Below are 26,707 nucleotides of genomic sequence, written 5' to 3'. Positions count from 1 at the left end.
TTTCGACCAACACCCTAGACCAAAATATGTCCTTCGATCAAGTACATTGCTCAATAAATTGTGCTAATGACCACCACAAATAATGGCGTTTTTGAGGCCTTCCAACCAGAAGAGTGATTAATAACAATTAATTTAAAATTCCGTGCTTCCCGGCCAATGCAAAATAACCCCGCTTGAACGATCATTAGATTAGTGCGTCATTTTATAATTGACGTTAAGACCCTCTAGTTCAGTTTGCGGTACAGTCTTCGACCCACGTTTTCGCAGCCGGCCGGACTAGCAATGGAAGACAAAGTAAGGTATTTTTTGTTGTTAGAGGACATACTTTTATTTAATGATACGTTTATGACTTATATATTGCTCTAACCTCTGATATTGCGGATATTCCTCGACGAATAAGCAGCCATTCAGATATTAACCCTTGATGTTCGACGAAGAGAGGGAAAGCACAATTCACGAAACCAAAAATAAGGTGATCGCAAACCGAATTCCAATGGAATAAGCTGTTGAACTAAGGACAATTTATTAGACTTTTTCCTCAGACTTAACAGTTAGAACTGTGTGATTTGAATCGAGATTGGCTGCTACAGTACAAGATCGATTCCACAACCTGCGTTCTTTTCTCTTCACCTCAGTTTTAGAGCTTTGTACAGCAATTCTAGAATGCATGTCACCAGGCTGAACGTCGCTCTTGCGCTTACTAACTTCATAAAGTTTGAAAACATCGCGCGATTACCTCTGATTTGAAATTCGAAAACGTCTAGGCAGGCCGGAGCTTAAATTCGTATCTTAACAATCTACTCCAGCCTAGCGGAACTTGATCGGAAAGACGTACTTAGCAATTAATGACTTCATGCTTAACTTATCGCACGCAAAGAATCATGAGCAAGATGGTCATTGGAGCGCGCAAAAATTAAGATTACATGACTCAGCCCCATATATGACGCAGCAATAATTCCCGTACGTTAAGGCTGAAATGGGTCAAGAGTTTTGTCCTGGAAAGTGGAGAAAAACCTTAAAGTCTCTAACAGTGCGTAGCGAGTCACGTGACTATTTTTTGGATAGCAAATTTTTTATGCTGCCGTCTTCTCTAAGGGATATAATGGGTACAGAGCTCACTTATTTTCTGCCGCAGAAAAGCGTCGAAAGCCTCGTACTTCTGCTATCAAAATAAAACAGAAACACTCTTCTCTATAGCAGATTAAGTAGTTCTGTCCCATTCTCGTCCCCAGGGCTTCTCAGAAAAGGGAAGGTTTTGGACCTTCACGCTTGGAAGGAACAATGAACAAACGAAAATTAGACATGGAAACAAAGGTCATTTTTCCGTTCAAAATTAGACTGTAATCACGTGGCAATTTACATATTTAGCCAAAAGAAGACCAAAAACCTTCACAGAAAATGTCATAATGCTGTAGGAAGTCAACAAGTAAAAGTTGTCGGCAATCCCTAGAAGCCCATGTCTTGGACTCCTGCTATCTTAGCCTGTAGCGCTCTTTCTTTCGATCGACCATAAGTTTGGATCACATGTCTTACTCATGAACGGCCAAATTAAAACAAACAATTAAAAACTGAATTCATTAGTGATGTTCTCGGAAGTCTAAAGGAGACTTAAACTGAAACCCACCAAGAGTTAATGCTTCAGAAACAACTTCTAGGGAACTGATGTCTTGTCTTGTAAGTTGGCAAAATTTGCCAGTTTTTGTGTGTGTTTTTTTATGTGCTCGGCCAGGCTACAGGTAATGCACGATGCTGTTTATACGTGGCTATACTCTTTACATTGTGTTATTTGCTCTTAAGTAGATTGAGGAGGCTAAGGTTTGATGCAACATTTTAATTTTGCTCAGAAGCCTTTTTTGCCGAAGAAATCTAGGTCCTGCATGTTATGTGGCTGACGAGCTACAAACAGTTGCAAAAAGGCTTGAGAGACTGTAACTTTTTAATCCAAAAATGGTTTTTATGGGACTTCCTGCTTCCTCATTTCATGATCAAAGTTGTAAGGATTCAACAACTGCACTGAGTGAAAACTATCATCGGAAGGATATGGGAGGGTGGGGATTTCTTTTACTGGTAAGAATTCTTTAGTGTCCTTAGAGCCACACCGAAGTAAGAGAGCCGGACTTTTTGCCAAAAGAGTTGCAAAAGTGTCAAAAATATTTTACAACTGGTTGTATTATAGGATATCTCTCCTTTCATTGATTGTACTCAGAGTCAAAATGTAGGCCCCGGCTGCGCTCTTTTCTGTGATTATAACGTCAACATAAGCACAAGTTTGAATACGAGCTGTCGCGACAAAGGTAGCTGTGGTTTCGTTTCCTTATGAGTAGTTTAATTTCTTATTCTAATATTACTGGCACTTTTCAAAGAGATGACTGCGTGGGGTCTTTCCGGTAGCAAGCTTATTTTTTTTCACTGATTGAAACATTTATAAACCTGAATCCTGCCCAGTTCCCATATTAGTAGAAGGCCAGTTGATGACGATCAAATGAAACTAGGATTATATTTAGGAGGTGAGATATGAGAAGGCGCGCCAAGTTTTGACAACGTGTGAGATGGGATGGTTGAGCCGAGCTGTCGCACTCTTGTCGTTCCGCACAGTTTTTCCTATGGTGTTAAAAGTCTTAAGCTCATTGCCACCGCAGGGATTTCGCTCAGAAGGCGAAATCCCAAGGAGGCACTCTAGTAGCTCGCGCGTATATTAAGGAAGGTACTTACAGTTGAAATATACAGTCGGTATTCTAGAAATTCGACTTGCTTGAACAGGGGCCGCATGGGTAATGATGACGTTTTTATTGTTCGCACCCGCAAGTAAGAGATAGCTAGGAAAATCCCCGAAGGGACGAATTAGGTTGATTTTGTGAAACGTATTGTACAGTCATACTTCGATACTCTCTCATTATGTGGAGCAGCTGTTTTGAAAGTTATGGACCAAAAGACACTCGTTAAGCGCGCAGATGAAGTTATAAGGTGCTTATAACTGTGTATATATAAACACTTGGAGAGTTTCACAAATCTTTGATTGGAAACAATTTGCCAGACACTCAGCTTTTTCTTTCTCTTTGGGTTAGCCTGTTCCAGGCTTTCAGATGGTGGGGAGCGAGTTAAATCGTACGCGGCGAGCGTAATACGCGGAACACGAGGGGAAAAAACGAGGGGAGACCGCGCCCAACTAATTTTTTGCCCACTCCCCACCATCTGAACGCCTGGAACAGGCTACATTATCTTTGGGGGAATAAGACTCAGTCCACAAACGAGCAAGACGAGTGAATCAACGGCTAGCTTATTATTAGCTAAACGATAGACGATTACCGAAATTCGCCGACAATTCAGGGAAATTCTGTGCTGACTTACTCCAAGCTCACAGATGTCCTTCTATGAAGTTTAAAAAAAAGACTAGAACGCGCGAGCGTGAATTCAGTTGTGAGGTTGAGCAAACCTTTGAATTTCTAAAAAATGAAAAATGTATGTAAATGTAAAATGAACTGTATGTAAAATTGAAAGAGAAATAGCGAAAAATTCCAATTTCTAATTAAATCTTTTCTTATGGTTTAGAATGAACTATTCTCGAAACTGAGAATGTTTTGATCAAAGCTATTTAAATCAAACTGAAGCTGTGCATGGAACCTTGCGTTTCCTGTTTTTATCTCACCCGATTGTATGGAATATATGTGTGAAAATCTTCATTATGAATCGGTGTATTTTAAAGAGCTACTCAAAGACCAAGAATACTGTTGACCAACAAGAGCGGGGAAAGCAGCTGCCCGCAGCCCTACCCTACACGTCTGTGTAAAGCCCCCCCTAACACAGGCTAGCCCTGCCCCCGTGAGTCAAGGACGTCTCCAGCCCCACACTTTAACTACAGCAGTATTGGTGATACATAAGGGGCAGAATAAAGGGTTTTGTTTCATCAGGAGCTCATACATTGACTGGTTGCATGCTTAAACAGTATCACCGTTTCTTGGTTCTGACACCTTATACCAATAAAACTCGGAGAAATCGACGGAGATACGGCCGTAAACAAAATGTTCAACTCAGTCTTCCCTGCAGGCATCAAAGCCTAACAAAAAAAAACATATTGGGCAATGATTGAAATCTTATTTGAGTGGAAAGCGAGATGAAGGCTTGTGGAAGAAGAGAAACTAAGTACTGAGCGGCTGTCGTCCATAGGCGCCAGCAGGAGCCCATATGGGCTCCCGGCGCCAGGATGTGTAGAAAGGTCTCCAGAGGCTGTCAAAGAGTTCGGTGCTAATGAGAAGCAGGAAAACTTGGATTTGACTGAGAGAAATGGCACTCAATAGGGTGGAGTTTGATTTTACAGAAATTTTGGCTACGACAAACGTCCGCTCAATTAAGATTTTTAACAGGGACTAAAGAGAATCCTTAGGACACAGTTTGTCACGTGACACCGGCTTTAATTGCACCTACACTCTCTGTGAAAACCGGTCTGAGTTAGGAAAAACAGCCTTAAAGTAAATCTCAGATGTCTCTGAATAACGGAAATACAGTGAGGATAAAGGTACCTTGCAAACAAAATCATTAAAGAAAGCGCCAAAGCGCCTCTTATGATCCTGGTAGGTCTTGTGGTGAGAAGGAATCCCCTCGTCTCAGTTTCAGTGCCTGTTAACAATTGTTTTGACTTGCTTTACATGTTATTTTTAAACTGCTCCACTTCCGTCCATTTCCAAATTGTTGATTGTTGTGTCGGAAACAATTGAATCTTGCATGAAAATGATAAAATACTCTTTTCGTATTTAAAGAAGTCAACTTTCAACCCCCCCCCCCCCCCCCGCCCCGCCAAGTCTTTGTCCCAGGCCATCTAGGATTTTCCCGACACTTTTTTAAAGGTCAAACCAAAGGAGTTACATGCAAACAATGTTCTGTGTTTATAATTTACTATTCATAAAAAAAAACGAACAATGAACTGGCCAAATAAAGTAAAGGTTGTCAATCGCTTGCGTGACGAAGTTGCATCATGATTGGTCAAATCCTTGAATGACATTTCCGAGGATTGCAAATGGTGACAACGGCGATGCGCAGCTTGTGCGTTTTGCCTGTAATTATTGTTAATGGCGGAGTTCGAGATCGAAAATAATTGCATGTTTGAAGGACTTATTGAATCGTCACTGGAATATTCTAAAAGACTCTCTTAGGAGACGAATGATATTTTGCGCAGAATGATTTCCCGAGAATATCGGCCCCGAACGGTAAGCTTATGTTTTGTTTATAAGATTTCCAACTGAGTACCGACCACAAATTAAGCTTAAGCTTCATTCTGTCGTTTTATTTTGATCCATCCTCTCTGCACGCGCAACAATCGCTTTTCCCTTCTTAAAACTTACTAAATATTTAGTTAGTCCCTTTCTACCATAAAACAGAATGGTCAAAATCAAAATGACTTGGCTTAAGTTGTTCTCTTTTGAAACCAATGACAGATGTTAATTTCAGCTTTTGTCGTTTTAGGGCTCGAGGATTGGCGGAGACGTGGCAATTGATCCGCATTCGCACGAAGTTTACCGCTCTGAAATAGAGGATTTAGAAATTCAAGGTAATTAAATAGTGCCTTACGACTTTTTAAAGAGCACTCCGACCCTTAGCCAATTTGTCTCAGTATTCTCAGTATTGCTTGATCTTGCAGGATCTGAAAAACTCATTCGCTCGAAGGCCGGTATTTCACAAATTAAAATGCTCCTTGAAACTGAAAAGTAACTTACGATTGGCTCCGATTAGCTCGAATACTCGTTATTGTTTCTCTGCCAGTTCAATAGCGTGATAGGCTTAGCCAGTGAACAAAGGAAAAACAACCGATATTAGCATCTTAAATTTGCCAACATCAGAAGACCAGAAATGACGTCTTCAGGTAGTTTTCAATTGTGTCTTCGAATGCACGACATTGTGATACAGCGAACTCACAGTTGCCAGGTTTAATGGCCAGTGACTTAAAAGCCGTTATAATATTGAAACTTGAAGATAACAAGTTTTCAATAAAATATACGCTTTCTTTCTTGCCCGTTTTTTCCAGCCATTTTCCTGACTTTCTTTCTCGGTTCTTTCCGGTGAAATTTCTTAATTGTAAAGCCGGGTGTAAAGACGTTTCATTGAATCAGAGATTACTCTTCCGAGGGATCATTGCGTGTGACTAAGAACGATATTACCAGCTTTTTTTTTTCACCAAAAGTACATTTGTTTGTCGCCTATTGAAAACATAATATACTTGATCACGAAGATGTGTGACGTTGGATGACTTGGGATGACATCAAAGAGAATCTATATATAAAAACTGTCAAAATTCCTTAACTTAAGTTACTTCCAAATAACATTATACTTGTTAAATTAAATGCTTTTGTGTAACAATTTGTGGACCAATTAAACATATCTGTAAAACTTTTACTGCCCAGTGTTTCTTTGTGAGTTTCCTCAGTTTGAAAGTAATTTTATGACACGAGCAGAAAGCAAAGAGTTCTTTGGAAGGAAGTTTTGATTTATATGACTATATTATTACAACTTACTGTTCTTTATTAGATGGAGGAAAGAAATAATATAATAACAATAATTGACTGTTTTAAGGAAAACAGCGAAATTAAGATTAAAAACTTTTAATCCTAATGAAAAGTTTAGCATTCAATGTTTTCGTTTAGTTCCTAGTAATATCTTGGCATCTCGGGTATATTTTACCATGCATACATGCATGGTTCAGGCTCGTCAGTCTGGTATAAAAGAAAGTACATACAAGAGGGTATATATCTGGAGTCATTATAGAGCCATAATTAAACAACAATATATTTGTTGAAGACAGATGTTACAAAATTTTCATGCCAAGGGCATGGAATGACCTCTTTCAACAACAAAAACTAACAACTAGAGTACGGCGCGTGACTTTGCGCTTGAAAATAAAACTGATCTGGTGATTTTACCGTGAATTCTTTTTGTCACTCATTTGTTCGGCATAATAACGCCTTGTAGTTCACCGAGTGTGTACGGTATATAGCTTGTAAGAATGTTTAAAAGGAAAATGAACTATGACACCTGTTATATGGAAATATAGAGCTAGCATTTGATGCGCACGTGCAACCTGCAATAAAAGCAGTGAAATTAGGCTCAAATTCAGGTAAAAGGTGGTAAATAGAAAAAAAAAAATGTCTATGAGCAAAAAGAGTAATGCTCTAGTATATTAATATTCGAATCTTCCGCCTTGAAAGCCGCAAAATCTCAAATTATTTGCAAGCGAAAATTTGGATATAGCTCTTGTTGATGTCGTGCAGTATCAAAGATGTTCGCTCCAGTCTTCCTGAGCTGCCATAAAAGCGCGACATGCACGCAAGCGAGGTTTCAAACAGAATTGGTGTACAGACGATGGAGTTCCCGCAGCCGGTGAATACGCAGAAATTTTCCTTTTGTCAAACAATTTGAATGGACAACTACAACTTTCCTTCTTTTTTCTAGAGCGGTGACGAAATACCAGGACACATTGATAACAGGGCTCTGAGCTCGACTGGATATATCGGGGAACTCGATTATCAACGTACGCGTGAATATTATAGAAAATAGAATTTTCGTTCGTACTTTGCACACGCGATCGTATGAAAGATTTTTTTTATGTGACAGTGCTGAATTATGAATGGAAGGTTGGTTTGGTTAGCTCATCATTTATTTCTTCTTCCTACTAGATCATCGTCAAGTTTACGTTGGAGTTCACATTCCCCTAAGACCACGAAAACATCATCATCAAAGACATCACCATCACAGGCGTAGACGCAGACCAGCCTATGATGGCTCGTTTACTTCTATCGACGAGAAAGGTTAGAATTTACTGCCCTTGGTTAATGCCACGTAGATGTATTTCTGTCCATATGAACAAAATTGTGTTTGTTTTTGGTGGGCATTTTCGTTTTGTTTGTAGTTGAAGTACTAGAAAGGCTGCAACGCGACAGAAATTAAAATAACATTAGAGGGTGTTCTGTATTAGCTTGCGAGTTGTTGATGCTTAGTTGCTTGCTAAGTGTATCGTCTAACTTTCACGATTGACGCCAGAAAAAATAGAAAATTGTTGCTTAGGTTAAATGACTCTTATTTTTCTCAAATTACTTTTTGTTGTTCACGACTCCTGTCACGCGTTCAATCCACAGTCTGTGTATGTCAGCTTACCTACATGAAATTACATAATCCGAAAGCGATAATCTTTATTGTGTACTTCATTGGAAGTAATCGTTTGAAGTTTGGAAGATAGCTGATTTTTAGCTTGTATGTCAAACTTTTCAGACTTGTATTGTAAACTTTTTTTTAAACTCGGGAAATATAGATCACATGGTTTCCACTGACGACTGTCGAGTGACTATATTCCTTTTCCACTTAAACTTTTCTCAGTCGAGATCTCAATACTGAAAATTACGTCTGCAATTCTTTCTCAATGTTTTCATATCGGCTGTATATGAGCCTCTGTCTTGAGAGATCTAACATCCAAGTATTTTAAAGTACACTTCAGGTGAACGGATACAAAAAATGTGGCTGTATTGAGCTCAAGCTGCTAAGTTGACAAATATTACCCCTGAAAAAAAGAGATGCGTTCCTTTGCACCCGATTACCGTGTTCATACAGATCAAACGCTGCCAATGGTACAAGCGACATCTATTCTTTATGTTCATTAAAATTATGCTGATCTCTCAATTAAACTTACACCTCAAAAAGCTAGCAAATATATTTTTAATGAGGAAGGGTACGAATCATGAAATTGACAAAAGCTTGTTTATTTACGGTTGAGTTATTTTTACTGGAAGGCTCTTTACTAGAGGCCTTTTGTTTATTTCTTTACCTAGGAAAGTAAGCTTTGTGTTAAGAACATAATTGTGAATGACTTTTTAATAAGCACCATTAATTTTATATCCACTAGCAAGTTGTTTCTGTTAATTAAGAGTAAAACATTTCAATCAACTCGAGATGTAGAATACTGATTATTTTGTTTCCTCATTGAAATAAAAAAACACCAATTAATTTTCTTCAATTATCAATTAATTTAATGAAGCGCAAATTCCTTTAGTTTTCAACCTCAATAAAATTTTAGAGACTTGTCTTTAGCGCATGAAATTTTAAAAAAAGATTTTGAAACCGGCTAAGAAAAATAAGATGCTAATGAATAAATTTAAGGCCTTACTTTACTGTTCCCTACTTCGTCAAAGTGTTTGATAAACATATTTCTAGTTCAAAACTGTTAGTTTATCAGCCTCTGCAATTTTTAAACCCCTGTAGCTCATTGCTTCATTTATGCCCCAGCTGGTTAAGAGACTGCAAACACATATGTACTGTGAAAGGTTTCCTGAGTCATGTCATAAGCAATTGACAATAATAGAATGCCTGGACAAACCAACAATTTGACTAACAATAGCGTCCATTATTTCTATGACAAAAGACAGTTTAAAATGCAGCTCTCTCATTTAGACTCCTTATAGCCAGTGATATCTGGTTTATGGCTGACGCTGGATGACCAATACCAACAATTCAAGTTGATTGACTTATCAGGTCAATAACCAGAGTTTATGATAATTTTACATAGTTATTTCAGTCAGCACGCAATTCTGGCCATAGCACTTAAACTGGGCTTGAAAAATAAATCAAAGTTAGGTTTCAGATTTCTAAATGTACTGTCAACTTGATAAAATAGAGATAAATGGTCGCCTAGGGGGAAGAAGTAGTCATGGCAACTCAGTTTAACACTAAGCTTGTGAAATAAACAGAGTTCCTTATAGTACAGTCTGTATATGCTATTTCTATGTGAACTTAAGTTCTTACGTGACTTGATGTAAAATATGTCCATTTGTATGTGTTAAGCAATTTTTGAAGTTCACGTTTATGATCAAAATAATGTTACTGTTTTAGGCTTATGCAGAACCATATGGTTTGTTAGTTTAATAATATTCTATAGTCCATAAGTTTTGGGGACCTGCCAAAAAGAGTCGCTAAAAACTTATGTGGTTTGTATTTGCCTAACGTTTTGGTTGAGATACATTTTTATGACAGAAGCGTGATGTCATTTGGCATCCATTGTATCTGAGCTGTTGTTGTGGAAGAATTAAAAGTTTTATATTTTGACCTCAGTTTATGCATTGCCAGGCTCGTTTTATTTGTGAATAAAATCCTTGCGGAATGTCAATGAGATAAATCTTTATAAGAAAACATGTTGCAATATTACAATAGAGTGTACATGTTTATCAGTGTAGGTATTGTACTTTTAAATAACTAGTCAGGAATGTTTTTCAATTGTCAAATGCCTCTAGTGCAGCTCAGGGGATTTTGGTCATTGTACTACTTCAGCTGTGGGTCTGATCATTTACTGCCCCAATCCTAAGCCTTCAAGTATGTTTGGAAAGGAGAATCAGCTGTATTTTTGCAGATTTGAATATAAGTATATATAAGTAGACTCTAAGAGGTGAGTCAGTAACAGGTTTTCTTTGACTATACTGGAAAAAGTGGATGTATGTTCAAACATGTCAATAATTAAAATAATTTCCTATGAGGAGATTATTTTTGTACCATTTAAAAAACAAGCAGGCACTCATGTATTATCAGGTGTAAAAACTTGAGGCAAAGACGAGAATTTTTACTCCTGATAATACATGACTGCACATCTCTCCTATAGATTAACTCATTCTAAAAGTAAAGTTTAGCCATGTCTTGATCAGATATAAAGACACTCATTAAACATTAATTTCTCTCTTTTTCATCATAAATTATTATGAGTTTTTTCATAGGTTATAACAAATCGTGGTGTCTTTCAGATAATAGTACATCATCATCACTGCCAACGGACAAGGTACGGTTTATCCTTGGAGGAGAAGAAAATGATGAATCTCATAAAATGTTCACGGAGTTGGCAGCTTTGCAGTGTGACAAGGATGGAAACGAGGAGTGGAGAGAAATGGCACGCTGGTTAAAGTTTGAGGAAGCTGTGGAAGAAGGTGGTGATCGGTGGAGTAAACCTCATGTTGGAACCCTATCGCTCTACAGTTTGTTTGAGCTGAGAAGTTCTCTTTTGCGTGGAACTGTGCTATTGGACATGAATGCTAGTAACTTGACTCAAATTGCTGGTGAGTTGCAAGAAAAATTTGTGATTGTTTTGAGAAGAGAAAAATCTAATGGAGATCCACTTTTAACACACTATTTTATATTCGTTTGTATCCCACATGGTATTTTAAATAACATACATGTCACTGAGTAGCACTGCACGAAAAATAACAAAAGTTAACAAAAAAATAAAAACAATCCTCAGTTAAGTGTGACTGTACTGTGCAATAGAATTCTTGCGAATTAAGCTTTTTTCAGTCAGTGACACAAGAAATGCAGATAGAAGGTAACATAAGTTCTCCCAACACGAATCAAACCCATGACTTTCAGTGGTTATTACAGTCAACTCTCTCTTAATGGACACCTCTATAAGACAGACACTTCACTAAGATGGACACCTAGAGTTGGTCCCTGCCTTTCTTTACACACGGACACCTCTCTAAGACAGACACTTAGTGCTGGTTGGAAAGGTGTCTGTGTAATAGAATGTTAACTGTAGTCTAGATTTTCTACCAACTAAACTAGGTTTATCAGTGTTCTCCTTATCAGGTGGTAACTGGTAAAATTTATCGTCTGAAGCAACACTTCTTACCACCTGCAGCCACTTGAAAGTTTACTAAAATAAAACAAGTTGTTTTAAAAAACATGCAAGTAGTGATCCAATCTGATCAAGGTAATGAATGAATATATGGAAGTGTACTGAAGTATTTGCAGCTTTTCTTTTAATGGGCCATGCATTTTGGAAAGTGAGCATTGAAGACACAGTAAAATTATTGGAATCAAAGGTTTTAAACAAAGGCTCATTTGTGTAAAAATAGATCTTAAAATGAGGGAATGATGTTTCAGAGAACTTAGCTCCTAAATTTCACAACGAGGTTTTAGCCATGTCCCTCACTTGACTACCCCCCTCCCCCCAGGAAAGTGTGCCTCTGGCACATACTTTTTTTGCCAAAAAGGCCATTAATAGTCCCTTACCTGCTAAGCAAAAATTTAGGGAGAACACTGTTTATGTGACAAACATCCTTCATGCTGCTAGGTCTGGAACCTTAATTGGTGGTGTGTTTGCGATAATGTAAAATTGTTAGACTGTTCACAGTCCCCTATTTTTCCATGAGATCATTGAGATTTAGCGCGTCTTACAATTAATGGCAGTCAGAAATTTCCCTGTTGAAGAGAGCGTGCTTGCTGCTTAGTTTGGGAAGATGTTTCAGCCATGTGTGTTGGCCGATTTTATTTTGAAAATCTCCTTTTAACTGTATTATAATCACTGTTTCGAAAGGAGATGTTTGTAAACACCCCAAGTTGATGCTAAATATGTCTGGCATGTTTTTCATCGCAAGCAGAGTTTGTTAATTAATGAATAGTAAAAGGTATGAAATTCCTGTCATGCTCCCTGAATGCGAGTCGCAGTGATGTTGGTACAGTCCCTCTATTTTTCTCTCCTCCTTCCAAACTGTCCCCTACCCCCTAAGTAGATTTGACACTCATCTAAGATCACCGCCCTTAATACAAAGTCTTTGATCTCAATGGTCTTATGGAAAAATAGGGGACTGTGAACAGTCTATAAAATTGTAAATTAATATGATGGTGCTGTCTTAGAGTGGTTTGGATGTAATGTTAAGGTATTTCAGGTGGCTTTGAAAGAAAGAAATGTTAGGAACATTAATTTGACCAGCAAAGGATAGTTTTTGATTCTCCTGTATTTGTCATAGATCTTGTGCTTGATGACATGGTGAATAAAATGCATCTGGAACAAGACGCCCGACAGAGGGCGCGAGATATTCTATTAAAGAAGAAACGGCATCAAGGTCAGGGTGCAAGAGAGAAGAAAAAGAGTAAGACTGGCATTAGTAGCTTCCCTTCATTCAGCAAGAAACCTTCATCGGCTGGTTTGGCAGACTTTTTCAAAAGATCGGACTCCTCAAATAAGACATCAGCATTATCCCCAACAAAATTAGAAGTAGTAAATGAAACAGATAGGAGAGATGGCGACTTTCCTCAACTACCATCAGCAGTGGATTTGGTTGGGAAGCAAAAGGATAGTGATGCAAAAGAGGATAATGAAGAATGTAACGATGAAGCCTTTGTGGTACAGTGTTCAAAGCTATTTCATAGACTTTTTCTTTATGTCAACACAGGAAAACTGTCATTGTAATAAATATTGTAATTTGTTTACCCACAGTACACTTAGGAGTTGTTAAGAATTTGTTGAAATGTGTCCATGCATTCCAGATCAAATTGGAATTTGGAATCGTTGGTTTTTAAGCAGAGGGGAAAACGGGAGTACTTGCAGAAAAACCGAGAACCAATAATAATCTCAACTCACGTACACACATGGAGTCCATGCCAGGATTCACACTCGGGCCACACTGGTGGGAGGCGAGTGCTAGCTCGCACCACTGCACCACCTTTGCTCTGCTTGAGTTTTTGATAGGAAATCTCTTCTTGTCACCAGTAAAGCCATTTCTTTAAACTCTGATTAGCCGTTCATTTTTTCGTTGTGTAGTTGCCATTAGTAACAAAACACAGTTGTCAGCTACTAGAACAACCGCGAGTGCACCCCTGTTGAATTTTCCCAGTATGGTCAACTCTCTTTATATCAGACACTGTAGGGATCTGAAGCAAGTGTCCTCATTAGTGAGAGCGGGAGTTTATTTCAGTCAAATGTCTGTAATTTAATTTTGCCTGGGATTTAGCTGCTGTCCGTATTATGATAATATATCGGGGTGTCCTTTATAGCGGGGTGTCTACCAGGTGAGAGTTGACTGTAATAGCTGAAACTGAGATTTACAAGCAAAACTGCTTAATATCAGCACGCGTCACTATCAACGACAACATATACTTACCATGCAAAAACTGTTAAAGATGTTTTTTACTGGTCACACCAGAGACTTTCATCCCCAGTCTTGAAAGTAAGGAATGCTTTGAAATGCTCTTTGTTCAAATTTGACTAAAGGGATTAAGGAAGACCTGCATATTCTCTTTTCAGTTTGATGCCAACTTCATGAAGAAAATACCACCAGGTGCTGAAGCTTCCAACGTTCTTGTTGGAGAACTGGATTTCTTGAAGAAGCCTGTGACTGCGTTTGTCCGTCTGGAGAATGCACATGTTCTTGGTGACCTTACTGAGGTCCCTGTACCCACCCGTTTCATCTTTGTTATGTTGGGTCCACCTGGTACACCTGGGCGTTATCACGAGGTTGGACGTGCCATAGGAACCCTTATGTCTGATGAGGTATGTTCTATGCCAGTGTTTTTGATAAAAAGAAATTTTGTTGCTTTTATAGCTAAAACAGTACCTGTGGATGTTCAGTGAACTTTCTTTTCAACTCTCAGTCTCAAAAAGCTATCTTACTATACCTTTCATGTTCATAATGAAAAAAAAAAGCTTAGTACAATGAACTTCATTATTTGTGTTCCGTTTTTACAACAGGTCTTTCATTCGGTTGCCTACAAAGCACACTGTCGTGAGGATTTGTTAGCTGGAATTGATGAGTTTCTGATGCAGGTAACTTATGTTGTTCACTTTTGTAAGTGATGGTTTCTCTGCTGTCACCCTTAAGGTATCTGGACGAGTTTGAAAATTTTTCTCTCTGTTGCGTTGTCTTAGAGTCCATTTTTATGGGTCCAAACACATTTTTGAACAGACAAACAGACCTGCCGTTTGTTTACACGGGACCTGCGGACCCATGCAAATTTTTGAATGGCAACAGTACTGCCATCTGTAACACAATTTGCATGGTTCCATGTAAATGGGTTGCACAGGTTAAGAATTTGTTCGACCTGTGTAAATTGGGTCTTAATATGGTGTTAATGAGGTTTTTAATTATTTAAATTTCACAGGTCACAGTATTACCCCCAGGTGAATGGGATCCATCCATTCGTATTGAGCCACCAGATGCTGTGCCATGTCAGGACAAGCGTCTTGAGATCGCCAAGACAGGAGGTAATGCAGATGGTCCAGAACATGACCCAGCAGGAGACAGAGAAGAACAGCTGAAGAAAACAGGAAGGTTAGGGACATAGCTTTTTAAATAGCGGTGGAATGTTATTAATTTGCTAGCTTCTGTTATAAAGCTTAGCACACTCATCAGAAACTGCTATGGGTGAAAAAGAGAAGAGCTTAAAATAGTCCTTAATTGCAGCGTATTACTGAGAGTCTGGATAATAGCAAATGATAAGAATATTTATTATGTCTTCCTCTCCCATGCTTTATTATTAATCCAACAAGTGATTGTCTACAACACTGGCTAAACTTTGTTCGGTGCTTATAATACTCGAATCCTCAAAAATGAAATCAACTTTTCCACTCCAATGTATGGGTGTTTTACAAAGGAGATGTATTAATTGCTGTCAACTTTACAGTGGATCATAGTTCAGATCTTGTTTTTTCTCACTCATGACATGGTGAACGTTGCCTGAAATATTACATTTTGCATCAGGTGTAAATTTTACATGTTTCTATATCCTGAATGCCATATTCTGTTTTCTTTTTGTATTGTTTTGTTAAGCATTATGTTCAGATGTGAAACTACTGCACTGACAGTTTACTGGTATGTTTTTCACAGGTTTTGTGGGGGCCTGATTAATGATATCAAGCGGCGTGCTCCATGGTACTGGAGTGATTTCAAGGATGCGCTTAACCCGCAGTGTATTGCTTCTGTCATCTTCATCTATTTTGCATGTCTTACACCGATTATCACATTTGGAGGTTTGATGGGAACAAAGACAGGAAAGAACATGGTAAGGTTAATTGGTCAATTATCCAACAATCAATCAGTCAATGCAAAAAAAGGGTTTTTTTTAACAGAAAAGTTTTAAACTGCCTCTTTGGTCTCCTGGATTGATATTATTTTAATCTTCCTTGTCTCTACAAGGGACTCTAAAATAATAACGAAGGAATGAATTGTTCAATTTTTCCTGTCTTGGAATTTTTTTATTAGTATAACTTTCCAGTATATGGGGGTACTCAACAAAGTCTTATACCGGGAGGCTCCACCCTGAGGTCCAACACCTTTCCCGTCTGCATCCCTTTTTACTGCTGTTAATGCGCTGTCTTTAAATACGAATAAATCACCAATCCAGAACGTTTCTTCGACTTTCTCAAAGCCATAACATGCATTGTTAGCCCTTTTGAGCAATTTTACATACCGAAATGACAGATTTCCTTACCCTTTTATATACCTCAACTTGTAAAATCTCTACCCTTTCATATACCTGAAGCCTCAAAAAGGTAACCATCTTGGGTGGAGCCTCGCGGTATAGGCCATTATGGGAGTCTATTTTGAAATACCAATAGCTATTTTACAATTTATTGACTGGCTAACATGTGGCAGTTGCTAATGAAGGTGGACTGAAGGGAAAGGGTATTATTTTTGTCATAGTCATCTTACATCATTTCTCTTCCTGTAGGCTGCTATGGAGCAGATCTTGGCAGGTGGTATCGGTGGAGTGCTCTTCTCACTCTTTGGTGGTCAGCCTCTCATTATCCTTGGTGCCACTGGCCCCATGTTAGTGTTTGAAGAAATTTTGTACACATTCTGTGAAAGCAGTGGTATTGACTACCTGCCATTTCGCTTATGGATTGGAATTTGGACAATGTTATACTGCTTTATCCTTGTTATAACTGATGCCAGTGCATTTGTGAGATACTTCACCCGCTTCACAGAAGAGTCCTTTGCCACTCTAATTGCTCTGATTTTCATTGTTGAAGGATTCAAAAAGCTCTTCCATGTTTTGGATGATCACCCTGTTCAGAAGGGATATATTGACTGGCATAGGTGTCATTGCCTACGGGAAGATGCGCCAATAAGTAATTTTACATATGGAAGCAACGACACTCTCTATCGCGTGGATGTCCCAATGGGAGACTGTGCAAGATTTGGTGGTAAACTTGTGGGTACAGGCTGCAATGACAATGTATTTTTTCTGTCTGTCATTCTCTCAGTGGGGACATTTGCACTGGCAATTTCACTGAAGGGCTTCCGTAACAGTTCTTATTTTCCAACAAGGGTGAGGTTTTCATCTATTCTTTTATTTGAATGTTACAAAAAGAGGAAAGGAAAGGAGAATAAATGAAGTTTTTTTGTCAAAGACTACAAAGACTTAGTATCTTTGACGTGAATAGCCACACTATATTCAGGTCTACAGACAGGTTATACCTGAGAGCTCTCAAACCCAAACTGGAAAAAAAAATTCAAAAAGTAAAATTAATTTCACAATAATTCCGTTCTGTAAAATACTGATGAGCTAATACTGTGTCATGCCATAAGTGTATTAGAGAATTCTTCCACAGATCAAACAGCTGCAACTTCTTAAAATGCTTTTAGCATTGCCTTTGAGATAGAAAGTTTAAAGAGTTGAAAACTTGTGTTTCACAACATATCAAGTTAACAGCACCCTCAACTTGGAATGAAAACTTCTTACTTTTATGTTTTAAAGTAAAATTATTATTATTACTTGAGTTTCAAATAGAGAAGTCTTTTAAATTATCTGTGTTAAATAGAGGATGTTACATGCCCGTGCATGGATATGAATTTTATCTTCGAGTGTTCAACTTGATCTCTCATGAGATATCAAATTGAACACGAGAAGATAAAATTCGTATCCACAAGTGGGCATGTAATATTCTGTGTATTATATAGACACCCATGGCGAGATGCTGTGATGCTCTTTTTCTATTGGCCATGACTGAAGTAACCATGACAACCGTGATATCTTCACATGTGAAAGATGAAAATTGTTTCTTTGCTGGATACCAAATTTTCGTCACTGGAAAAATCCTGGTATTTCATCAGTGTCTATATATTAAAGGAAATCAATAATTTTCAAATGCTTCATTTTTCTACAGGTTAGGGCAGTTATCTCAGACTTTGCTATCCTGATTGCCATAATAATAATGGTGAGCGTGGATCTCGCATTTGGCGTCAACACACCAAAGCTTGATATCCCATTGAAATTTCAACCAACGGCTGCTGAAAAAAGGGGTTGGGTTGTACCTCCCCTGGGTAAAAATCCTGTATGGACCATTCCCGCTGCAGCTATTCCAGCCCTTCTGGCAACAATCCTAGTATTTATGGACCAGCAGATCACTGCTCTGATTGTTAACAGACGAGAGCATAAGCTAAAGGTAAAGTAGCTCAGTAAATTCAGGTTCACTGTTTCATTCTGTGATTTGTGACTATAGATAACCCCTTTCTGCAATAACAGATCTGAGATTTGCCTTGTTTGAATGTTAGGCTTCAGGATTTTATAGCAAATTGGGTGCTAGATTCAGGATTGACATGCGGGGTGCTGAAAATAAACATCAGGATAACAAGATTTGAAGAACCCTTTTGGGGACACTCGAAGGAGTAACCCTTGGGGAGTACTCTCTTTCCTTGTCCCCTTCCCAAGCCCCTTTGACCCACCCAACTCCTCAATGTTTATGGAATTCAGCATGACAGTTAGGCAAGCAGCAACACCCATGCACCCAAGGGAAAGGGCTGCATTGCCGGCTATTGTAGTGGTGCCATTTTTTTTTTCTAAACTGTTCCTTTTTTTCCCCACAGAAAGGTGCTGGCTATCATTTAGATCTTTTGCTCGTTGCCATCATAATTGGAATTTGTTCACTGTTGGGTTTACCGTGGGTTGTGGCAGCAACTGTTCTCTCTGTTGGTCATGTACAGAGCTTGTTTGTAGAATCACAATGTACAGCTCCTGGAGAGAAGGTGCAGTTTCTTGGTGTAAGGTATGTCATTTCTTCACTTCCTAGTTTATTTTTCCTTTGCCAAATGGTTACAGAACACTATTATTTGGTGCTTGTCATGTGCACATCTAACACTGCTATTAACAGTGTGTGATCTGTTCTCTAGGGAACAACGTGTCACTGGCTTCTTCATCTTTCTCCTTATTGGTTTGACTGTGTTTCTTGCCCCCTTTTTGAAGGTTTGTATTCTGTGCTATTAACTAATTTAGCACTCTAAGACATATGAACCAAATCCAAGAGGACCCTGATGGGAATGTATTTACATAATTTGACTCAGCTTAAATTTCTGATAAGACTCTAAGGTGTCAAAGGAATTAATTGAAAATAGTCAGCTGAATTCAACAGCACATTATGTTGCTTGCATCACCCACAATCATTCTCACTGATTGAACTCTTCTGTGAGAAATTTTCATGTTTGACCAGATATTCTTAGTAATCCTGAGTTACCAAGCACCGGTTTACCTTTTGCAAAATTTTGCGGGGTGAACAGAGTCAGCGTATTATAGGCAATACGAAAATAATGAATCAATTTTTGTTTGTTACATTTTGCTTCTCCTCACTTCTAACCAGTACTGGATTAGTTCAGTTGTTAGAGCGCTTGAATGCAGATTGAGAGGTCATGGGTTCAATTTCTGGGGCTGGACCAGTACTCAGGGTCTTAAAATAACTGAGAAATGAACTGAGAACATACTTCCTTTGCCCTGCAAATGGCTAGACCTTCGCATGGCTCAGATGACCACGTAAAACAACAGTCCGTGTCCTCAATGAATCAGTACTTTTGTGCTAAATGCACTGACACTCAAATAAAGTACATTTTTTACTGACTAGCCTTTTGCTTTTAAAATCTTGCCCATCAAACTATTTAGAATTTGTCCATCTTACCAATAATTATAATAACTTGTGTTTTTTTTTCAGTATGTTCCTATGCCTGTTCTCTTTGGTCTTTTCTTCTACATGGGATTTTCTGCTCTCAAAGGGTTACAGGTTAGTTTAAAACTCTTGTTGGAAAAAACAGAAATTCTCTTTCATTCTTTAAGAGCCCCAATGACTTGCTTGTCATTCTCATGAAAACTTGAAATCAAGATGTTACAAGTCAGTCAAGTCTCATAGCATACCATGCCAACAGTAATAACAAATTAAAATGATGACAAAATAGTTTTGATTAAAAGGGCATTATTATTGAAATCAAAGCATACTATTGTATGTACATTTTGCATTTGAAAACAGATAAGGAAACACTTACAAATTCCTTGGTATCCTATTTGGGAATTTCTTTTATTCTTTTTTTTAACATATAGTAACAAAACAGAAACATACCCATCAAACTTAGAGATACAGAATGATTTAAGTATAATGGAGTCATTACTTATAGATTAATATTGACTTTTATTGACGTTTTAACCCTTTCACTGCCAAATGTGGCCAAAGGCAAATTTCGACCAAATTTCCAAATTTCATGTTCTAAAATTTGACAAACAAATAGCATCATGTGTAAGTACAGGCAGAGAGCTTTCATTTGAATGGTCACATCATAGGATTTCGTCCATAAACTCAAAAGTTAGAGTTACCTCACAAAACTCTATGGCAGTGAAAGGGTTAAGCAACCTGAGACATCCTACACACATTGTATTCACAAAGTGGACAATTCAGATACTAACATCTCGTCTATATGAAGTTTGACTTTGTCTTGTTTCCTTGTTTTGTAAACAGTTTTATGAGAGGTTAAAGATCATCTTTATGCCCATCAAGCACCAGCCTGATCTAATGTATCTACGTCAAGTTCCACTCAAAAGAATTCACATCTTCACCTTTATTCAGCTGTTTTGTTTGGCCGTCCTTTGGGCCATTAAGTCTACTCCAGCAGCTCTTATCTTCCCTGTCATGGTTAGTTCATTGTTTTTGTACTATATTACAGTCAAGCCTCTTTAACCATCAAACTCGTGATAGTGACCAGAGAAAAAATTCACAAAAAATCCAATTTCATTGTGTAAAATCCTACTAATCAGAGAGCATCATGTAAATGTTCTACCAGAAAGGGTTTATTTGAATAGTATCACCGAAGGATTTCAGTCTCAGATTCAAAAAGTTAGAGTGACAAAATTAACTCATTCGCCCTGGAACTGCCCAATAACTGCCCTTGGAGTGCAAGGGAGACAAGAGCTCCCTCTCCCCTCGCGTGTCTCCCTCGCACGCCCCGTTCTTTCTTCTAAGCGCCTGCTATGCAGGCTACCCGTGCAGATCCACATCACTTGTATCGCTTGTGATGTCATCAGTTTTCATGGTCAAGAACAACTCTGTTGTCAGGCTAATGCAGGGGGAAGGGATCTTTCAACATTCAGTGGAGGAGGCCTGAGGAAAAGGCTAAAAAAGACCGTTTGACTTGAACATTTTGATGAAAATCTTGTTCCACTACCCACCTGTCCTTCCCTCCACCACGAACACAACTAATTCCTAGAGGTGTGTCTCAAATTTCCCTTCAACCTTATTGGCAAATCGGCACTGGCCTTTTCAACAGGCCAATCATGGCACATGCTCAAATCCTGGTACACAGGAAGGGGCGCAGACCAAGGACTTCAGTGATTTTTTACAGATGGACTTAACCAGAGCTTTAGTTTCGTCTATGGCGCAGGCTAGCTAATCACTGAGGGCTTAGATGTAGTTTTTAGATTTCACTTTGATGAGCCCTTTGATTAAACCCTAGGTGTTGATGTTGGTGGCTGTCCGTAAGGTTATGGAGAAGATTTTCAACCTTCACGAACTGGAAGTGCTGGATGATTTGATGCCAGAGAACATAAAAAAACAAAAAGCCGAGCTGGAAGCATTGAAGAAGAAAGACGATGACTTCGACTATGATGAACATGGGTGTGATGGGGATGATCCAGATGGCAAAATGGTAAAAATTGAATTTACTTGCTTTCTTAATTTTCCCATTTTGCATGCTTTCTTAAGAGTCTCATTGTGACTGTGAAAGGTTGTTTCACTTACAAAATGACTCGATTGAGTTTGAAAGCTAAGTGATGTAACCTAAATTAAGTCAAGGGAAGAAATGTAAATAGAGCTTTTGGTCCCAAAAATAATGCATGTGAGGTTTCTTTGATGGTGTTGTCTCTCCCCCACCCTTTGATTTTTCCATTGGCGGAGGGGGCTCTTGGCTGCTTGAAGGCGCAGGTTTACCCGCCATGGGGGCGTAACTCTGTCTAGGCTGGCTTTGCCAAAAGTGGAAGCCTGTGAACATCCCGGGCGCCCACCTCTACTTAGTGACACGGTTGTTAATCGGTTATTGTGATATACATTTGCAGAATGGTACTGATGGCAAGGCATTAAATGGCACCACTCCTCATGAAAAACCCATCAACATCACGGAAGAAATGTGCAAAACATCTCTGTGGAAGACATTTGACAAGGGTGGCTCAGCGAAGAAGTCAGAAAAGAGCAGAAAGGGCAGTAAATCTGGTGACAAGCATAAACACAAGCACAGACATCATCACCGCCACAGAGACAAGCATAACCGGCATAAAAAGGACAGTGAGGGTCAAGAAGAAGAAGAAGACGAAGGTCTGTGGATGCTTGGTAATAAGGACCATGATGATGACGACGGGGGAAGTGACGCAGAATTACAAAGAAAACTTGCAGCCATTGACGAGGATAAAAATGATGTAGTGATCGACATGGACCAGATTCAGGAGTCCTTACTGGAGATGGAAGACATGACGAAGGAAGCTCCTAGTGACCAACAAAATGGCCAAGCCCCTGTTGGAGGTGATGCTGAAGCCCCCTGTTAAGTGCATTCTCGGTGGCTACCTTGGCCCAATCAACAACATATCCATACACAATGCAAGAGACGCCAGTGATTTTGCACCAATTGGCCAAGTCAATCATATCTAGAAAATAATTATAATTGACTGATGTGGAACTTTTTTTACGTTTTAAAATGTAAGTGTAATTCTTCCCAGATATATGACAATATCAGCGGGCCGTTTAACATTAGAGACCATTTTAGTAAAAGGTGACCGGCATTGCTTGTCACGAAAGTAAGAAAGATCTTTTCAACAATAATTTCATCATACCTTATCATAAAAACTGTAAAAATTAATGATGTTGTATTCAATAGGATAAGGGGATCTTAAAAATAATTATTTAAAATTAAGGGTTTCTATCCTTGATTAATAGTTTAACAAAAGTAGCATTTTAAATGCTATTTAGTAGATGAAAAAAGTTTTAGTTATTAGTTTGTTTGTTAAGGGTGTATTTAGACATAATTTTTTTTGATAGATGTAGATGTAGGTACTTAGAGAAGCCCTGCGACGTGTTTCGTAATAATAATGTTGGTTGTTGCAAGTTAATTTGAAACAAACCACGCCTTAATGGCCAAACCTCAGTACTCAAAAGAAAAAAGAAAAAAAAAGAGGAGAAAAATAGAAATAATTTAAGCGTTTCGCAAAATTAGTGCTTTCTGCTGCGTTAAATAAATCTCGGTATTTTTGTATTTTAAGTGGACTTAGTCGAGCCACAAAAGAGGCAGGCCCTCACATAACTGCTTTTAATCTTCACTTTCAACCTCTACATGAATATTATTACTTTAAATTCAGGGTTAGTTATGAAGACTTGAAATGTAGTTTTAACTTTGGACAATAACTTATGGCGCAGCGATTAAAATTAATCCTCTTGTCAGCAGTACTTTATTAGCATGGTACTATTTATTTTTCAGAATTTTATTCCATGAAATGTATTCTTTGTGAATTTTCATTTTCTGGTTTCTTGATAGTTGAAGGTTTAATTTACACGTTGGAAATTTTTCCCCAAACAATGTGAACTGATAAATGTTTAATCAACCAGCTTGGGAACAGATTGGAAATTTCAACTTGGCAGAGGGGCTGGGGTAGGGTATGTTGTCCCCCCCTTCTCCACTAATGCATGTAAGGCTCAGAATCCTCCTCTAATTATTTTTGTCTTGTGGAGAGATTAGATTGTTGTGTTCATATTCATCTCCATTAACGACCTGTTTGAATCACCAGTGAATGTACCAGATTTCTGTGAATGTTTGGAACCAAAAACTCTTAAGAAAACTTTTATATTACTCAAACCAAGGCGTCAGTTTTTTTGTTCGGAAAACTGATTCAATCTCTTGTTTTGGTGGGTATAAGTGAAACATTTTTCAATGATTTTTATAGTTGTGCATTACAACCTGAAGAAGTATGTATTCAAACTTATGCAGCAGGCGAAAGACTCAATAAAATAAAATTTGTCATTTTACTTGTGGATAAGATTTGTATAATATGGAATTGTTTAGATCAGGTAGTCAGGAAATTTAACGTACTGTTTTAATTTCTATGTGCCGGTTTATTCATGGTTGTGTAATGTTTTTTGGTGTTTTGAGTAATAGTACATTCCTTTCTTTCATAAATTTCATGATTCTCGGAGATAACACATGTAAAGTAGTGTAACGTGAAGAAAATAATGTAATACGATGCGTGATGTTTCATTTTGTTAGAATCATGAGAATGCCAATTTATAAAGTAACTGAGTTGTCGAATGATCAATATTTATGCCTAAAACACTGTAAATTAAAGTAACTCACTCATAAGTAAGGTTGGTTTTTGGAAGGCTACGTTTACCAGCCGAGAATGAAATTAATGTTCTTGCATAGCTTTCCCATTTCCGATGATATAAAGTAGAAACTCTTCATTACCCGTAAGTAGGACTTTTTGACAGTACAAACCCCGGGGGAAAAATGACAAGTCGTCAGTAACCGCAACCCAATAAACTAAATTCGACGCTTCTTAATAACTGTGATCCGTTCTTAAAATCCAAACAGTTGTCATTTAATGAAGCTCTTATTAAAGTAAGAAATAAAGTTCACATGAAGGTTGAAAGAACTGTTTATTTTATTAAATTGCAGTTAACTTGAAAAATTGACACAACCTTTAACGGACACCCCGTAGAGATGCTCATTACCTCTCTGTATCCGTTTTTGACTTTCTATGAGACGGACTCATTTGTCGGTCGACCCTTGCGGTACTTCTGCGCGTCATTTCGTCCTTACTGTTTTTCTTTTACAGTATTCCAGATACTTCTCGTATAGTTAAGTTCTGGTAGCATCCGTGCAGGCCAATTTTTGGTTGTGTCGGTCGTTTATGGTAAGAGATCCGTTCGTGCGAGAGCTGAACTGAGGCCAAAGATGGGGAAGAAGGCAGAATTGACCTCGGTTCAGCCGCGCCCTGGTTTCATTTCATTTCATTTCATTTTTCATTTCTCGTGGAAACCAGCACTGGCGTCGCCAAATGTCGGCTGTTTTCTAAGGCTAGCTTTCGCGCGGCTATTATATCTTTCTTTACGAACTAAAAATGAAAAGCACTTCAAGTAACCGCCCGCATTTCAAGTATTTTTGTTTTAATAATAATAAAACGGGGTAGCAAAAAATGTAACAGCTAGATTGCTGAAACTGAACCCTGGAGTGGTTATTTTTAGAAACCCACTCTTGGATACGCGGGTATATAATTTCATAGTCTATGCCAGTAATCATTTCAATTTTTAAATAATATTTCTTTTACACGTGACCTCTCTATTTTCAAATTTCAAGACATTATATTCACGAGTCCCCCATAGTTCTTACCTTGATTATTCTTTGGCCGCAAAGGGACGTGGAAGACTAAACACCACCAAGGGAGCGGCTGCAAAGCATCCGCACGTTTCAAAATGGCGGACGCGTGTGATACCTAATTCCAGGTCTGTGTGTTCTGTCCAGGAGCACGCGCGGCCCAACTGCTGAAGCTTCAAGCAAATTGTGAGTAATTTTCGATCTTTCTAACCACAAAATAACTAATATACAGCAGTTTTTGCCTTTATTATTTTTGTTTAGTTGGGGAAGTTTTGTTAAAGATAAGCAACTTGTTATGTCTTGCGGAAAACAAAGCAGCTTTCGGCTTTCTTTACTTGACAGTAGCCCATTTCACAGTAACAGGTGAAAACAAGGCTGGAGTTGACCTTGTTTTGATACAAAACGTCCTGCTTTATTATTTAAATCATGTTCTTATGCTAACTCGTATTTTCAAGCATAATTTCCATAAGAAAAGGAAGGAGGTCTGTACAAAAACAAGGTCAACCTCAGTCTCACGTTCACTCAAAGGCTAGGATACTAAGCCCACAACTGTAAAATGGTCAATTCGTGTATTTAAGCTTAAGTCAATTTTGCCCCTTTAGAGGAAAAGAGGAGTTGGGCTAGGAGGAGGACAAGAAGTGCCTTGGGGGGAGGGGGGGGGGTACTCCCTATAATGGCCTATACGGGTAGGCTCCGTCCGAAAGGGGTGCCTTTATTCAGGCTTCAGGTATATGAAAGGGTAGCGATTTTACTCATTGAAGTATATGAAAGGGTAGGGAAATCTGTCATTTTGGTCTGTGAAAGAGCCTAAAGGGCAGAACAGATGAATTTTATGGCTTTATAAAGTCGGGAAAACGTTCTAGTTTAGTGATTTATTCCTATTTAAATGACAATGCATTCGCCAGCAGTTAAAAGGGATTTTGTTGATAGAAGGCATACGAAAGGGGTGCCTTTTTCGTGGAAAATGGAACATTCTCAATTAACTATTTTTTCCATTAATTCCTTGGCAGTTGATTTCATCTCCACTCTTCCTCTTGAATGTGGGGGAGTGGTTTACTGTCAAGTTGCCCGAAAGTCATCATGCCCTAAGATGATTTACAGTTATGTCGCCCAAAATTTCATCATGCTCAACAACATCGTAACATCCCTCGTACATATTTATCGGGTTTTTTTTGCGCCCACCAGGGTTAATCTTCAAACAATGATGAAATCAATAATGTGCATTTGATTTCTTTATTGCAAGCACACTCAGTTAAGGCTTAATTTACATGTCTTCTTTATTGCTTCTCAATCTGGGGATAAGCCCTTTGCAG

At 38.4% G+C, this 26,707-nt stretch overlaps 1 protein-coding gene across 1 annotated transcript; it reads left to right on the top strand.

The window, feature by feature from the left end:
- Positions 1–5,038: 5,038 nt before the first annotated feature.
- Positions 5,039–24,049, top strand: LOC140941377 (electroneutral sodium bicarbonate exchanger 1-like). The gene is made up of 17 exons (XM_073390369.1): positions 5,039–5,201; positions 5,458–5,542; positions 7,662–7,793; positions 10,764–11,072; positions 12,762–13,129; positions 14,039–14,284; positions 14,483–14,557; positions 14,893–15,062; positions 15,618–15,792; positions 16,462–17,061; positions 17,900–18,178; positions 18,600–18,778; positions 18,903–18,975; positions 19,712–19,780; positions 20,507–20,680; positions 21,498–21,689; positions 22,096–24,049. Exons 1-17 carry the CDS (start codon positions 5,172–5,174, stop codon positions 22,576–22,578), a joined length of 3,639 nt encoding a protein of 1,212 aa, XP_073246470.1. The 5' UTR covers positions 5,039–5,171; the 3' UTR covers positions 22,579–24,049.
- Positions 24,050–26,707: the final 2,658 nt, after the last annotated feature.

This window comes from Porites lutea, chromosome 6 (assembly GCF_958299795.1).
Source record: "Porites lutea chromosome 6, jaPorLute2.1, whole genome shotgun sequence".
Lineage (NCBI taxonomy): Eukaryota > Metazoa > Cnidaria > Anthozoa > Scleractinia > Poritidae > Porites > Porites lutea.
The sequence above is the reverse complement of the archived record's forward strand: the minus strand, read 5'-3'. Positions and strand labels throughout refer to the sequence as shown.

Excerpts from the sequence above, each read along its gene's own strand:
- LOC140941377 (XM_073390369.1), top strand. The coding sequence starts at position 5,172 with ATGATTTCCCGAGAATATCGGCCCCGAACG. Across the intron at positions 18,179-18,599 it reads GACGAGAGCATAAGCTAAAG|AAAGGTGCTGGCTATCATTT; the intron begins GTAAAGTAGCTC and ends TTTTCCCCACAG. Across the intron at positions 18,779-18,902 it reads GTGCAGTTTCTTGGTGTAAG|GGAACAACGTGTCACTGGCT; the intron begins GTATGTCATTTC and ends TCTGTTCTCTAG.